The following is a 17,199-nucleotide window of genomic DNA, read 5'->3' as shown; positions in this document are numbered from 1 at the left end:
TGGTATGTGTTGATCTCGTTGCAGAATACCGGCGAGAAAGTGCAGTCGCTCACTCCAGCGGCCGCTCGCGCCTCTCCCTGCTGCTCCAGTCACCCAGCGCCAAGTTCCTGTGCAGCCCAGACTTCTTCACCGTGCTGCATTCTAACCCTGTCAGTATAACACGCTCCTCCTCCTCCTCCTCCTCCTCCTCCTCCTCCTCCTCCGTCACCTTTGACCCTGTACTCCTTTTACATCGGATCTGTCGACATGTTCTCAAAACTCTGCATGTTGACTGATTTAATGTCTGAGTACTCGCCACCAGTCATGGGACTAGCATAGAGTGGTAGAACAGTTAACCAGTTGGTCATAGGCATTGAGCAATGACACCTCCGTTTGTACCTGAACATGCAGATAGTGTTGGTTTATGTGCAGGGCTGCTTTTAGGAAAGTAGCAAAGAGCCTGAGCGCATACAGTAAAAACTAAATGATCTGCATCGCACATGTAGTCTAGTAACAAAATCTGGTTGTTAAAATGTAATATGTTAGAAACAATGTTTTTTGTGAATTGTGCACAGCAGAGTGACATTTTAACTATTTGAACACCACGTTTTAGCGTAGTATGTCTCGCATTTATTTCAAATGATTCAGGACACTTGGTGTATAAAAAAAATTTAAAAAACTTCCACTGGCATTAGAAAGATATTATCCACATAATTTCTTCCATCTTGAGTGAATGAAGTGAAATGACCCCGGAGCTGTTCTCTTGTCTTTCTCCTGTCCCTCTATGATGACCTCACCTCTCTGCCCTCTCTGCCCAGAGTGCCTACCGCATGTTTACGAGCAACACCTGCCTGAAGCACATGATCAGCAAGGTGCGTCGGGACGCCCATTACTTTGAGCGCTACCAGCACAACCGCGACCTCGTCACCTTCCTCAACATGTTCTCCAACAAGCAGCTGGAGCTTCCCCGCGGCTGGGAGATGAAGCACGACCATACTGGGAAGGTGTGTGTGTGTGTGTGTGTGTGTGTGTGTGTGTGTGTGTGTGTGTGTGTGTGTGTCGAAGATTACCCCAAATCTTGAAGGTCAGGTGGGTCCACTGATTGTAATATCTCTGCTAAGCTGTCCAGTGGTCTCCTGTGTGTTTTCTGAATAATCCTCCCTGTGAGTGGACTGCATGTGAAGATGTGTTTCTGTGTGCACGTAGTGGAGTTTATCCATGCCTGATCGCGGGTGTTCGCATCTCAATCCTCAGCCCTTCTTTGTGGATCACAACTGTCGCTCCACGACCTTCATCGACCCGCGGCTTCCTCTCCAGAGCTCTCGCTCCACCGGGCTGCTGGCCCACCGCCAGCACCTGAGCCGTCAGCGCAGCCACAGTGCCGGGGAGGTGAGAGACTAGCCTCCACTGCACCACTTGTCACCCGGAGTCAACTTAAGGCTAGGAGAGGCGCTGCGATGTTTATGGAGGCCGATTTGAAGGAGGAAATAAACTGCTGTGTGAGTGTCTGCGTTGTGGGGCACGAGCAGGGAAGTCACCCTGCCACTTCACGAGCAAGGACGTCGGTGCTGCTTTCAGTGCAACACAAGTCAGAAAGGAAAGAGTGAAACATCACCTGATTTTAAAACAAAGCTACTTTTGACGTAGTCCTTCTAGATAGCCTACTGTATCCCCGGAATGACTGAAAATCTTCATAAACACACCGTATGTCAAATAATTGCTATGTTGACAGGTTGCACACATCTATGTATGTAGTCAGCATCACTCAGTCAAATTAGTAGTGAGAGCTCAGTATGATTACTATAAACTCTGGTGCGCTTCAGCCTCTTGTGGACGATAATTAGTATTACAACAACAAACCTATCAAAACGATCACATATCACCTCAGAAAGATGATCCATGCAAAGCCTTTTTTTGTTCAACTATCCAACTGAAGTAATAATCACTGGAGAGAAAACCATTTAGATCAGACTTAAAATCAATAGCCAGATCTTTATTTATTCTCAGTTGCCTCTGATATATACCCAGCAGTTATCTGAAATCTTGAAGACTGGGCTGACTGGGATACAGAATCTCTGCAAGTACATTTTTACACAAGATTGTGAATCTATCTACGTGCTATGCTATGGAGAATGGTTGGCAGAAACATGAGAAATAAGGTGTGTAGTTCTGGGGCGAGAACATGTGACGGGTATTCTGACGGGCGGATCCGTCTCAGAACTAGGATGCGACCTTAACTGTAGTGCTTCCTTTTGTCACAGGTGGTGGACGACTCTCGCCAAGCCAACCCGCCCGCCATGCCCCGCCCGTCCAGCACCTTCAGCGGCTCCAGTCGAAGTCAGTACCACGATGTGGTGCCTGTGGGTAGGGACAATCACATACGCGCATGCAATCAATGCAAGTGTGAACCTGCGCGCACGCACGAGACGCAGGGATAAATACACATTCCTCCTTTTCTTCCAGCCTACAATGACAAGATAGTGGCGTTTCTACGGCAACCCAACATCGTCGAGATCCTCCAGGAAAGGCAACCCGAGCTCGCCAGGAATCCCTCGCTCAAGTATGCCTCTCGCTCTCTCCATTTTCCTCTCCCCTTCCTTCCCCTGTCTTTGTCCCCCCCACCCCTCTCTCTCTCCCCCCCTTCCTCTCCCTCTCTACCCCTTGCTCACACCCAACACCTCCATTATCATCATCAGTCAAACTGAACACACAGTTAACCTTTAGTCCTAATGGATTGTGTCAGTTTACCCTCTGTGTGTGTGTGTGGGTGTGTGTGTGTGTGTGTGTGTGTGTGTGTGTGTGTGCAGGGAGAAAGTGCAGTTTATTCGCAGTGAGGGAGTAACAGGGCTGGCTCGTCTCTCTAGCGACGCTGACCTCGTCATGCTGCTGAGGTGAGTCCTGTTCATGTGCGTTTGTGTGTCGGACCGCTTAATTGTTACTTGTAAAAAGAAGAAAGATAACCATCTGGCTCCACCACTTCCAGGAATATGAGTCTAATTTGATCCACCTATGCTGATAAGTTCTACGATTTATGATTTCTACACGGCTGTTCCTCTCTGACTGTTCTGCGTGTGTTCCTCCCTCTCGTCTCCAGCTTATTTGAGGAGGAGGTGATGTCATATGTGCCGCCATTGCTCCACCCAAATTACTGCCTCTCGTCTCCTCAGAGCTCCCCTGGTAAGTGTCTGTCTCACTCTGTGTCTGCGGCCCCTTTATTGGCATGACACGTCTTTATTAAGTTCTGTCTTTTTATTAAATTTCACGCCTCCTGCCGTGAGGCTTAGTTTACATTGTACACTAAATAAAAGAAGCAATTTCCTAGTAGAACTGAATAGTACCTTCCTATACAACACAAGTTGATGTCAGGCTAATATAAAACATGAATACACTCAGACACAGGAGACGTGCTTTAAATTACACTCACATTCCCTCTTAACCTTCAACTTCTACACACACGCATAGTTTTTTTTCTGTCCTTTATTCTCCTCGAGTCCTCAAAGGTGCTACATTCACAGCCTAGCTCTCCTAGCTGGAGAGCGGCAACAAAAACAAGCCCATAGAAACGGATGAAACGGACACAGAATGAGACATTAGTCCACTTTATCTTTACATATATAACATATGTTTGCTGCTATATTATTGCTCTGGATTTAGCGCCTTTAAATGACTACTATACTTTTATTTATAAACAAAAACAGTAATTTCCATAATAATCTGATGGAAAAACTAATTGATAAGAAAAGATCAAATGTGCAACAAAAAAACCGAAATGTCCTTGTTCTCTTCTCTACTCTTGTATTTCAAACTGGGAAAATGGCATCACAAAATATGAGTGTGGAAAACATTTTAAATATGTTTTGGCTGATTCGGATATTTAGCATTATTTACTGAAGCCAGAGTCTACAGGCTGTAGCAGAGTGAGACTACATTAGTTGTGCAAGAGGACTATTAATAGCCAACAGGGACCCTTCGTGCATCAGAAGCAATGCATCCTGGTATACGTAGGCAGACTGCGTGAGCAGGAGAACTCAGCTCTCTGGGTCAATATGGCACTTGCAAAGGAATCTATTGCTTTAATTGGCTACATTCATCATCAACCCTGATTGGACATCCACATAAAAGATGGCACATTTTCTCGTTATGTAGTTAACCCGTACAGAAACACACACTTCCTCTCTCCAGCTTATCCATCAGTGTTTATCTACGACGGTCTGTCCATCTGGACACTCTCTATCTAGACTGAGTCCGCCTCTAATCTTAAACCGTCCAACCAAAACACAGACAGATGAAGAGATGTGTCTCTGTGTATCTTTGTGTCTCTCTTGTAGCTAAAGCAGACTGATACAAAATAACAATCCAGGATTAACCTGCATACAAGACTCCAATTCTCCCATTTCATTTTATCTCAATCTCAATCTCCCTGTCTTCATTTTAATTTTGTATCCCCCGTCCCCCCACCAACCCACCTACCCACCTCTTTTCCTTTGTCTTATTACTACTCTGACTTCCATTGTCCCTTTTCTCCACCTTTTTCTTTCTTCCTGTCTTTCTCTCTCACATGTAAATCTCAGGCACCCAGCGAGCCAATGCCCGTGCTCCTGCTCCCTATAAGCGTGATTTTGAGGCTAAACTGCGGAACTTCTATCGAAAGCTGGAGACCAAAGGTTACGGACAGGGACCGGGAAAAGTCAAGTAGGTTTTAAACCCTGCATTTCAAAAGAGATGTGTGTCTGGATTGCACTATGATTGGCCAGTCTGCGTTCGATGGGCGGAACATAGCGAACGGTCATTTGTGTGCCTCTTGGAAATCCCAAAAATGAACTGAGAGATTACAGACTAATCAGAATTTGCGATTTGGTTTGGCGAAGTCGGGGTGAATTTCATTGGCCTGTTTGTAAAATTGAAAATATTAGTCTATTAAGTTAATCATGAACATTGGGATCTATACAAAGTATTGTTAGTATTATTATATTCACAACGGGTCTAATACCTGTGTGTGTGTGTGTGTGTGTGTGTGTGTGTGTGTGTGTGTGTGTGTGTATATGCGTGTGTGTGTGTGTGTGTGTGTGTGTGTGTGTGTGTGTGTTCTCCCAGGCTCAACATACGCAGGGACCACCTCCTGGAGGACGCCTTTAACCAAATCATGTGTTACTCCCGTAAAGACCTGCAGCGGAGCAAACTTTACGTCAGCTTTGTGGGCGAGGACGGGTGAGAAAGACTCATGTCATTCCTTATCGTGTTTGTAGGCTGTGTGTGTGTGTGTGTGTGTGTGTGTGTGTGTGTGTGTGTGTGTGTGTGTGTGTGTGTGTGTGTGTGTGTGTGTGCTAACCATCCCACACACACGCACACACATCTGACAACAGCCCACTAAATCCACAGTCTACTCGTTAAAGGGCAGCTAGAAATGTACTACATGGAATACTTGAACATCAATAGGTAGTTTTACTGTAAACCGAGATGAGGGGCAGCATCTGCACTGTGTTTTCCAGTGACTGGTATCCTACCCTTTGTATTGTGTCCTTTTCTTGTTGCAAATGCACAAGAGGCGATGATCGTGTGGGCGTATCCTTATAGTAATGACCACCAGATTCAGCTGAGACTGTTGTCTACACCAGTAATTGCAGAAGAACAACACAACATTCCAACACGTTCTCCTTCCCAACTGGTCACATACGGTCACTAGGTCAGTGGCCAATGACAAACTACTTGGTTAGGTTCAGGGAAAGACCATGGTTTGGGTTAAAACAAGTACGCTTGTTACTTGAATTAAGTCATTTATGTAAGTTAAAATAACTCTGGTTGTATAGAAGTCTATAGTAAATGACTCTACTTCTCTCTTGATTTATTCCCTCAGTAAACATTGTAAAATGAGTTTATGGTCTCAATCTCTAGCTTCAAGTCTTCTTCAATACAGCATGATGTTTATTTAGTAAATGATGGTCCATTTAGAGTCAAACAGACCATAAAGAGGAGTATGCTTTAGTCGATGTGTCCTTGAGCAAGACTCTTAACCCTGAAATGCTCCCTGTAGCTTGGTCTACGGTGTATGATTGTAAATCGCTTTGGATAAAAGAGTCGGCTAAATGAAATGTTATGTAATGTAATAATATACGGCGTCTCTAACCAATCCAATCAAACCAATGGGTGACATCATAGCGACTGCGTCCACTTCTCATATACAGTCTATGGTCGGCTCTAGCTGCCGTATTTAACGAGGTGGGAGTGATAACGCGTTGAAAATGTACTGATTTAATTTTCCTATACTGACATGCATTTGTGTTTCAATGTGTGATGAATGCAGGCTGGACTACAGCGGACCCTCCAGAGAGTTTTTCTTCCTGGTGTCCAGAGAACTGTTCAACCCGTACTACGGCCTGTTTGAATACTCGGCCAATGACACGTACACTGTCCAGATCAGCCCCATGTCTGCCTTTGTAGACAACCACCACGAATGGTGAGGTCTCCATGTATCAGTTTGTCGGATGTATGTTTGTTGAGGTTAGCCTGCTGCCGTGCTGACTGTAAAGTGTCCGTCTTGTCCAGCTCTGACTGCTGCGCGCCCCCATCCCAAAATAGAAGTCATCTGCGGGGTGCTGTCGGGAAATTTGGATCAGCAATTTGTGGCTCACCAGTCAATTTTAGCTCAGCGACAGTGATTGGCTGGACGGATGGACATATGGATGGATGGATGGATTGATGGATGGATGGGTGATCAGACTGATGAATGGATGGGCAGACGACTAGACAGGAAAACAATAATATGATGGACTGGATGAAGAAAAAAAGCAACATTAACTCAAGTCTTCTGGGGTTTGTTTGTCACGCTGGACAAACCTAATGGCTCTTATCAAATTGAAGAATGTCAAGTCAATACTTCTGTTGTTGTAGAGACAATATGTCTGACGTTGGAGGTGTCCTCACATTGTCCCTGCTGGTTCAGCTGGTCTCCGTGCTCCAGACTTCAGCTCCGTTCTGACTCCGTGCTTCGTACTCACAGTAAATCTTTGGGAGCGGGGAGGGATTTTTTATTGTCATAAACAATGTCACCATCTGGTGCATTCTCAGTTGGAAAGGGAACTTCAAATTTGACTTTAGCTCGTCAAATACTATATCAAACCAAAGACGAAGTAACTTCCACAGTGTTTATGCATCCACGGATAGAGGATTGAAAGTCCCTCCGCTCCGTTACCCTCGTTCTCTCGACATCTGAAAGAGTAAACTCCCACCATCTCGTGCTCAAAGCAGGCTTTACCAAACGTCTGGTCGTGAAGCAATCCTTTTAAAGGGACGATTTACCCTCTTATTTTCTGTGTTGCGTTGTAGGTTTCGCTTCAGTGGGCGCATCCTGGGCCTGGCCCTGGTCCATCAGTACCTGCTGGACGCCTTCTTCACCCGACCCTTCTACAAGGGGCTCCTTCGCATGTAAGTCCCTCAGCCCTCTTCCCTCCAATTTCCTAATTCCACAGCAGCCTGCAGGGCACCAGCTCCTCCAATCAGATCCCCCTCACTAACTCTAAGGCCGTGCTGAGAATGTAAGTGTTTCAGTCAGATCCTCTCAGCCAGCAGTTGGCAGCAGGAGCAACATCCTTATTAATAGCTTTGTCCAAACAACCTCATACCCTGCCAAATGTCTGCACTAAGGACAGATGTTTATGTAATAAAAAGGGTTCTTAACCTCTTCACTGACGTGGATCCTTTCTTGGCTCCACCATTATTATGCCGACGAGCACATAGAAATGTATTTTGGATCCTAATACAATCACGTACAATAGTTTATCATGACTATATATGAATAATGCATGCTGCATTGCAGACATACTTTGTTGTGATGGTGCAATAAAAAAATGATAATCTTCATTTTCATATTTTGATTTTTCTGTATGAAAATGTATCCAGGTGATAAAAGCTGAGAAATGGCAATAAATAGCTAACTTACTGTCTCCATAGCAACACAAAGCTTCCTGTTTACATCACTCAATCAATCAATAATAATATTATTTTTAGATAAATATATATACAGTAAATATACACACACATATATATATATATACACACACACACACATATCAGCATATATCAAAGGACAAAGAGGTAATAATATCAGGATATATAATATATCTCGATGGGGTTTATTCTGACACATAATACATTTGGGCAAACATATTTCCTGCCATGCATCAGGCTGGGTCTCACATTTGACTATCTTTGAGGACAGCTGTCTTGGGCTATTGTGTTTGGGCTAATTAACCTTTGACCCTCCCTGCTCACAATCAGCCACGGTTTATGAGTAGGGCAACCCGTCAATGCCTTGTTGACCTCCCTGCAAGCTCTGTGTAACCTCTGCCGGTGCTCATGCAGCCCATGTGACCTGAGTGACCTGGAGTTCCTGGACGAGGAGTTCCACCAGAGCCTGCAGTGGATGAAGGACAACGACATCGAGGACATGCTGGACCTCACCTTCACTGTGAACGAGGAGGTCTTTGGACAGGTGCGTGGGAGTGATTGAAGAAGAAGAGTCTTTTGTGGCTCAATTCTTCGTGAGCTGGAGAAAATGCACCCGTATTCAAGACTGCAATGTGTGCATGTGATTGTGCAGATCACAGAGAGAGAGCTGAAGCCAGGCGGAGCCGGTATCCCCGTGTCAGAGAAGAACAAGAAGGAGTACATTGAGCGCATGGTCAAGTGGCGTATCGAGCGAGGAGTGGCTCAGCAGACGGAGAGCCTGGTCCGAGGCTTCTATGAGGTACAGCGCTTCATTAATGAGGCTGTGAAGGGGCGATGAGTACGATTCCTCTTCTCCAGAGCACATAATGGCTATGATACACTTTACACTTTATAAAGATATAGGCTCTTATTATATAAAAACACTCACAGTAAATTGAACGTTGTGAATCTATTCTTGCTAGTGATCACGGTAGAGAAGTAAAATAAAAAATAGAGCCTAATATTAAAAATATAGGAATTATCATTTAAGAGACTCTTTTTTTATGCAGCGGGAACTTGTGATTTACGATCACCTTATTTATGACAGTTAAAAGTGTAAGTTTAAGAACGTATTCTGGTTTAGAACTGTATAAGAAGACGGATGTCGACGTGTCACAGCTCCCAGTCCTACACGCTGTGGGAGCTCCCAGTCCTACACGCTGGGGGAGCTCCCAGTCCTACACGCTGTGACAGCTCCCAGTCCTACACGCTGGGGGAGCTCCCAGTCCTACACGCTGTGACAGCTCCCAGTCCTACACGCTGTGACAGCTCCCAGTCCTACACGCTGTGACAGCTCCCAGTCCTACACGCTGTCACAGCTCCCAGTCCTACACGCTGTGACAGCTCCCAGTCCTACACGCTGTGACAGCTCCCAGTCCTACACGCTGTGACAGCTCCCAGTCCTACACGCTGTCACAGCTCCCAGTCCTACACGCTGTCACAGCTCCCAGTCCTACATGCTGGGGGAGCTTAGCGTACCAAAGTGAACCAAGAGCGATCTGTAATCTGGACTGGCGCCAACATTCTGTTGCTTCCTCGTGTGTTTTCATAACTGGCCCTGTTTAGGTCTGTTGCCTGGCAGGAGGGCAGATTACCGGGTCTTTGTGGGGATACATTTGAGTTTACAGGCTTCTGTCTGATTCAACAAATCGAATCCAACATTTACCGTAAACAAAACGGATGGAAACGTTGTCCCACAATGTTTATCCTGTTGCCATCTGCGTGTGAATATGCATGCTAAGGAGCTACCATCTTGGTCAGTGCTCTGAAAACACTCAAACATTGTGAAGTATGAGGGAAGACTCCGGTCAATGAGAGGCCGCACCAGCATGTGATACCACGTGTTCCTCCGTGTGCGTTTGTTAGGTGGTGGACGTGCGACTGGTGTCGGTGTTTGACGCCAGGGAGCTGGAGCTGGTGATTGCGGGCACGGCGGAGATCGACCTGGCAGACTGGAGAAACAACACCGAGTACAGAGGAGGTACGTAGAGCCGGAGGGCAGCGAGGAGGCAGCGGAGCAGAGGCGTAGAGGAAAGTGTTGACATGCATCGTGAGGAACAGTCAAAGTGTATACTAGTGACAGAGTCATCCACAACCTGAAGCTGCGTGTGTGCAGCCAGTCACCTTCTGTAGTCGGGGATGCCCTCACACTCAAATCAAGTTGACTGTTTTAAACTAGCCAGACAGCCAGCTGCGTACATTAACCAAGACGTCACTGCAATGATGGGCGTAAGGGAGGCGGACTAACACCCCCCCCCCCCCCCCCCCAAACGGTTGACCTCTTTTGGGGCCGTCCAAGTCCACCCTGCAATTATACCTCTGCATCTCTTAACCTCGACAACTAGGCTACCCTTTTTTCTGTTTCCTGTGAATCGGGAGAAAGAATGCTTGGGTTTTCCTTATATTACCATGTATTATACAGGAGACACATATACTCCAGTAGCATATCTACAACATGTCGCCCTAAATGTAGCATAATGAAGGTTTTGATGTTTCTGATGCTGATGTCCAATAAGGTAGAACAGTTATTTTATTTTTAGTTAATATTGATATCAATTCATTCAAATCTTATTTCTGTTAATCTAAAACGCTAACATATTGTATTAGTCCCTGTAATATCAGCTGCTATCATATTAACCAATCACTATACAATCAATAGTTATTCTTGAGTTTGAGGAATATTTCCATTACCGATTCAACAACTGTATTAGGTTGTTGTATTAACAGTAATGTGCTGTGTAATGAGCACTTTGATGTTTGGTAGAGTTATTGCTATTTAATTATTGTGATCAACATTGTGTACCAAACCATTTAGAGGAGATCCCATTAAAAGGCTTTTTAAGGGTCTGTCCAATACAGCCGAGAAGCCGCCAGCAGCTCAAACCGACAGTCGGCCATGACTCAGTGTGAGTCTCTTTTAATAGACGAATCGACTGAGACGAACCAAACAGCTCCGGCCATTAAACATTAAACAGCGGAGTTCGCTCCAAAATCACAGAGGGGAGGTAATGAGATGGAGGGAGGAACAGGGGACAAGAAGCCTTATTTGTTATTCATCTGACTCATGCACCATCATCTTCTATCTCAATCCCCCCTCACCCCCCCCCAGGTTACCATGACAACCACATAGTGATTCGCTGGTTCTGGGCAGCTGTGGAGAGGTTCAACAATGAGCAGAGGCTGAGACTGCTGCAGGTAGGCACCCGGGCGTCCGCATGCACGTGAGCTGCCCCCGTGTGGAGACCGGGGTTCCTACAGGACGGCACACGCAGAGTACCAGTACACGATGGGGTTGTGACCTGGCACTTTGAGCTGGATAATGTGCTTGTGTTACCATCATTTAGTTTATTTGTAACTGGATTACACAACAACATGCAATGTTTCTGTTTTCTTTGAAGCCTAAACAGCGCTAAACAGACTAATTTACATAAATGTTTGAGTCACGCAGCCACAGATGCAGTCAGAGGCATTCTAGATTATAACAGTGTTTTAGGAAACTGCTTTCATACTTTGTGTGAAGAGTGTCGCCCTCTTCTCTCTAGTTTGTCACCGGCACCTCCAGCATTCCCTACGAGGGATTTGCCTCTCTACGGGGCAGTAATGGACCCCGCAGATTCTGTGTGGAGAAGTGGGGGAAAATCACCTCCTTGCCCAGGTAGGATGTTTTGAATGGGATGTCTGCGGAGCCTTTGGGCACTGCATAGGAAAAAAATTCACTTTGCAAAAGTATTTTGTTTCCTTTCTGCTTAAGGGAGGTCTTTGACTTTTGTATTTTACATCAGCCGTCCCCTGCTAAATTCAATATTGATTATTACACAAGATTAAATAGTGATGAATGTTGGCTTCAGTGTGCACAATAGGTTGTGAAAGTGTGTTTGGCCATGTGCACAACAATCCTGTCTCTCTTCGGGCTTTAGCATTTTTCCATTACAATGAACTCACTCCTGACTGCTGATGAGGCCATTGTTCTCTGCTGGGAAAAGGTGGGTTGCGGTCCTTGTATTGAGGTCCATGCAAAATGGGTGAAATAGTGGGGCTTTAGAGATCAGACCAATATGTACATTTTAAGAAACACTAGGAACCTTTCTGGATCTAAGTGATTCAACATGGTCTCCACCAGTGTTCTCAAGTTTACTTTATCAGGACATTTAGTATAAGGCCTCATACAATCCAGACGTCTGTTCTGGTACATTAAAGGCATTGTCTGATAGGTTGTTCTATTCTTTGTCTGTTATTTGTTCTGGTTAAGTCATTCAGCCGGTGTGGCTTCCAGATTTGGCAATTGCTAATTACACTTGTACTATGTCATTGGTGACTATTGTAAACATCTTTAATTGTTGCTGATATGAAATAAATACATAAATATGATTTAAAAAAGGCCCAACTCATTGTAAGAGTTGGTTTATGGTCCTTACCAAACCTGATGATCACAGTATATTAGCAGGGCCCTGCTCTATTTCAACCATTTTTTATTTTGACTAAAATCTTTTTAAGTTACTTCTTTATTTAACAAGCAACTCTGCCATTTATTCAGGTTTCTATCTGGATAATTAGCTAAATAATTTGTGTATAGATGTAGGTTTATATACACTTTACATATATATAACATGCTATTTATAATGTCTCCCTAGGGCTCACACTTGCTTCAATCGTCTGGACCTCCCCCCTTACCCCTCCTTCTCCATGCTCTATGAGAAGCTGGTCACTGCTGTGGAGGAGACGAGCACGTTCGGTTTGGAGTGACCTCCAATCAGCTCACAAGCAGCTTCATCTCGGGAGAGATAACCATCTGGAAATCCACCGTTCTTACTGAAAAGAGACATGGAAACTAAACTAATATCCTCAAATGGCAACTAACCACCCCACCCCCACCCCCTCATCCCCTTCACCCGTGGACAACTCTGCAGATGTTTTATTTATTTTTCCCCGACTGGCTTTTTGTCACTCGGCAGCTCTCAGGCTCCGTTCCGATTCGCCGCCTCTCTCGCAAATCTCAGAGAAGTCTGTTAAGTGAACGCCTCCTGGAGGACAGGCGGACAGTCGGAGAATGGTTTGAAAAGCTGTACAGTACAATTTCTTGTTTTCGTGGTACCCGTTGTTTATTGAGCCACATGTGTGCTTTAGCTCCTCAGTTAATGGCCTTGTTTACTGGATTTCTAGCACCTCCCCCCGCCCCCCTGCTCCTCCGCCTCCTCCACCAACCTGCAACAAACACTAAGCTCCACTCTCCTTCTCTGGACCTCAAAACTGTGTCCTTTCTGCAGTCTGCAACGTTATAAACTTTAACACACACACGTTAACCACCTTTGCACAAAACACACACACACACAACATAAGACATTTTGTTTTTTATTGATGTTGCAAACCAGTGTTTCCCCAAAGATTTTTTTTATCAGCATAGAAAGATGTGACATTTTAGAACTGGATGTTGGCTGGTCCTCCTTGCCTGTCTGAGAGTAGGGGATACACTGGAGTGCACAAACACACACACACACATACACGCAGATAAACATACACAAATTGTATGTAGACTGAAAATACACTTTTTTTTCATCATTTTAATTGCTGAATTTGAAAGCTGGACAATGCGTCTCAAATCACCAGAGACACCGACGGGACAGTGTCATGACAACGGCAGCACGCTCTGGTCAGGACTTTAACCCCCGAGCTACTGCGTCATCGGAGCTCTCACATGGGCATGGAAGGTAAAGACACACCTGAGACATGCGGCCCTGTTTCTGCATATACTCACCAAGGTATCCAGTATCTTACACACACAGATAATTGCAGCACTGGCCGCGATGCTGCGGGTGCACTTTCCTACAGTGTGACAGACGCAGCACTTGCTGCGCTGTACCAGATACACTTACTGACACACTTCAGTCAGATAGAAAGAAGGGTTCCGGTCTGACAAAACTGTTCCACACCGGCGTCATGAGCAATAGATGCACTTTCTCTCACAGACAGGTGACGGACGCTCATAAGTATGACAAGGTCCCTCTCACTGATGTGATCCCCGCCCCCAACCAACCTATGAAAGGGATGAATGTACCAAATAAGTGACCGAATGAATGAACCTCGAGCAACTCTTGTTCGGCCCTGGAGGAAGATTTCACGAAACACAAAGTGTAGGGAAAGGAAAGGTGACGCGGTTGCTTGAGGAAGGAGGACGACTTCACCCTGATGTTGGCACCGGATTAGGCCTTCTTAGCTGAAAGACACTAGCCCAGGAACCTGGTCAGGATTCAGCGGTGAGACCTTTTTTTAGTGCCTCTTGGGTTTTCCTGACCATAAAGTGAAATTTCATAAGGAAAGCTATTTTATTTCCTTGTAAAAAATAAATAAATATTGAAAACAGAAAGAAAGAAGAAAAAGACCAGATCCATGTGTCTCCCAAATCAAACGTGAAGGTCGTCGTGGTTTTAAATTCCCAAAGCAGATGTGAACACAAGGGGGCGGTAGAGTGTGCTGTCGTTACGACGACACCTTCAATGCGAAGAACCAGTGGTTCCCTCTTTTTGAGGGACCCGGCCAGGTGTGATGAAGACGTCGACGGGGAACAAGCACCAGCCTTCGGGGCTGTGTGGATATATTATACTTCAGAGCGTTTGGCATTCAAGTCCATGCCAGGCAATAGTTTTGTCTTATAAGCATGTGATTCAATTTCTCAAACTGTCAAGTGCACGAACCCCCCCCACCTCCGAACACCCCTTTTGCTCAGTCTCACACACACACTTTCTTACATGCACACAAATACACACTCATACTCGTTTTCTATGAGGTGCATGCAAGATTACACCTACTGTACAGAGTCCTGTTGGAGCCAAACCACATGGGGGGGAAGGTGGGGGGGGCTGGAATAGAGATGGCCCCACGTGTGATGTGTCACGTGGAGGCAGACTGTCGTACCCAAGTTGGCCCGCCACCTCCACCAACCCCTCGTACCCTGTCCAATACTGCATGCGGGATCTTCCCGGTCAGCTCTGTGAGCCGCGCCGAGGGCAGAAACCCCTAGATGGCGTTGTGTTATAGCTCGATATTGCATGCTGAAATAGTGCAACACACTGTCCTTACTAGCTTTTTTTGCATGAGGATATTGACTATCCATTCAGAAAAGGGGGGCGAGGGAGCTGGTCAAGTTGCGTCACTTTGGTCGTGTCGCTCACTCGAGGCATGCGGCCTTCGGCTCACCTGGCACTGTCACACCCTGAAGGCCAAGCTCATGGGAATCAATAGGTGCTCCAGTCACTTAGTGTTAGCTCCGGGAATGAAGCGCGAATGCAATAGTTTTGTTTCTTCTCTATGACAGTGTGACGGCGAGTGTCTCGGCAGCATGTTTAAAAGAAAAGAGAAGAAAAAGTGTTGTTACTTTCACATGCGTGTGTCTGCCTATCTTAGTAATAGGTCGGTGGTCATGGGTCATCGCTCATGAATCGGTGGTGAATCAATAGGGCTGTTTTTGATTTTGTGAAACGTGAGAGCACATGTTCGTGTACCATGTGTGCGGTCCTTGTTTGTCTCTTTGTATATAAATGTATGTGTATGTCCGTCCTGTTGTGTATAAATATATATTTTGCACCGAATGTACCAAAGGTTTGGGGCTTGCAAAGTCAACCATTAGGCCTGCTCTCTCTCTCTCTCTCTCGCTCGCTCGCTCGCTCTCTCTCTCTCTCTCTCTCTCTCTCTCTCTAACCAAACACATCCCACTTCTGGCTCCTGCCAAATCCTTACAGACCATCACCTCATCAGATGTGTGGCATGGACAACACAGCGCTTCATGTACATTCACCGGGGTCAGTTTGACGCTCTCTATTAATGAGGCTTCCCTGCTGCAGGGGACAAGTAAGACTGATCACTTGCTTCACATCCAGATGGAGGCAGCTGCACCTCTCTCTTCCTCTCCTAGTACATTTCTGACAGGACACGTCTCCGGTTTTCAGAATTCCACTCTATGCAAAGCTCCTGTGTGTGTGTGTGTGTGTGTGTGTGTGTCTCCATTTCACCCCAATGATTGTAATAAAAGAGAACAAATGTCAAATTTTGATTAACGATACGTGCCTCTTATTTACCTTTACAAGAATTGTGTGCCAATTGAATGAGTAAAATAGATAGATATATTCTTAGATAGATACTGTATTCATCCACAGGGGGAACTGTGTTTGTAGCAGCAGTAAGCATGGTTACAATATATACAATGCAAAATAGCAGAGCAGGACATTACATTTAAGAAAATTAAATAATAAAGAAAATTAAGGGAAGAAAAGCTAAGTATATACAGTGTATATAAGTGTGTATAAAGTATGAAAGCGGTGCGAAGGTTATGTTGATTCAAGGATCTGGCCACAGGTAGTAATTCATTATAAAGTCTTATAGCAGTTTGCAGGAATGTTCTCCTGACGAAATGTATTACCTTTACAGTACATTATAAAAATGTATTACCTTTACAGTACATTATAAAAATGTATTACCTTTACCTTTAAAGTACATTATAAAAATTAACCTAAATATAAACATTTTAAAGACAATATGGGGATAAATATACAAAAGCATATCAAATTATCATTCTATCCATACTTAACATTAGTATTGTCTTTCTGGGTTCGATATGAGGCTTCCATGCCCTGCAGATGCTTTGCCAGATGGACAGATGAATGTGAAAAACTCATTTCTGACAGGAAAAGAAAAACGTGTGTTGATGGTAGAAAATTGTAAAAATAAAAAATGTAAATAAGTTCAAATTATTACAAAGTAAGTTTGACTCTACATTAAAACAATATGATAAACACATTTTAAACAATTATAAGATACTAACTTAAACTTGCTCTCTTAAAAGTATGACTTTTATGAGTTATTATGAGTCATCGTGATCAACTTTAGACCTGTCCTTCGCCCAATACCAGCTGGGATCGGTTTGGATTGAAATGACTCATTGTTGTCAGGAAACTGTCATTGAAGTCTTGGAAAATTAAGTCAAAAGTAAGATATTAAGTCATAATTGTGAGATTCAAAAAAGAGTCGAACATTTGATTTATTCTGTCATATTTATGAATTAGAGAGTCAAAGATTTGACCTATTTCACAAACATACTCATATTTCTGACCTCGCACGAGTATGTTTTATTTATTTATTTTGGACATTACTGAACTTGTCATTGTTTGTCATGTTCCGCTCTCCATTACGCACAGTTATGGAGTACAGTATGAGGATTGTTGACGCACCTCAACTGTATTCACGTTT

General features: G+C 44.6%; 1 protein-coding gene across 1 annotated transcript in view; it reads left to right on the top strand.

Annotated features, from left to right (window-relative positions):
* hecw2a (HECT, C2 and WW domain containing E3 ubiquitin protein ligase 2a) overlaps window positions 1-15,959 on the top strand; it is a 38,682-nt gene extending 22,723 nt beyond the window's left edge. The window contains exons 16-32 of the mRNA XM_034562091.1: window positions 25-149; window positions 798-983; window positions 1,234-1,368; window positions 2,241-2,343; window positions 2,443-2,539; window positions 2,787-2,870; window positions 3,074-3,156; window positions 4,551-4,671; window positions 5,074-5,187; window positions 6,281-6,433; window positions 7,303-7,401; window positions 8,338-8,467; window positions 8,576-8,722; window positions 9,829-9,943; window positions 11,072-11,157; window positions 11,505-11,617; window positions 12,594-15,959. Coding sequence (XP_034417982.1) covers window positions 25-149; window positions 798-983; window positions 1,234-1,368; window positions 2,241-2,343; window positions 2,443-2,539; window positions 2,787-2,870; window positions 3,074-3,156; window positions 4,551-4,671; window positions 5,074-5,187; window positions 6,281-6,433; window positions 7,303-7,401; window positions 8,338-8,467; window positions 8,576-8,722; window positions 9,829-9,943; window positions 11,072-11,157; window positions 11,505-11,617; window positions 12,594-12,705 — 2,003 coding nt within the window. The 3' untranslated portion in view covers window positions 12,706-15,959. The remainder of the gene's footprint in view (window positions 1-24; window positions 150-797; window positions 984-1,233; window positions 1,369-2,240; window positions 2,344-2,442; window positions 2,540-2,786; window positions 2,871-3,073; window positions 3,157-4,550; window positions 4,672-5,073; window positions 5,188-6,280; window positions 6,434-7,302; window positions 7,402-8,337; window positions 8,468-8,575; window positions 8,723-9,828; window positions 9,944-11,071; window positions 11,158-11,504; window positions 11,618-12,593) is intronic.
* The last annotated feature ends 1,240 nt before the right edge of the window (window positions 15,960-17,199 follow it).

The sequence above is a fragment of the Cyclopterus lumpus genome, chromosome 21, assembly GCF_009769545.1.
Source record: "Cyclopterus lumpus isolate fCycLum1 chromosome 21, fCycLum1.pri, whole genome shotgun sequence".
Taxonomy (NCBI): domain Eukaryota; kingdom Metazoa; phylum Chordata; class Actinopteri; order Perciformes; family Cyclopteridae; genus Cyclopterus; species Cyclopterus lumpus.
This window is presented reverse-complemented; position numbering and strand designations above follow the sequence as displayed.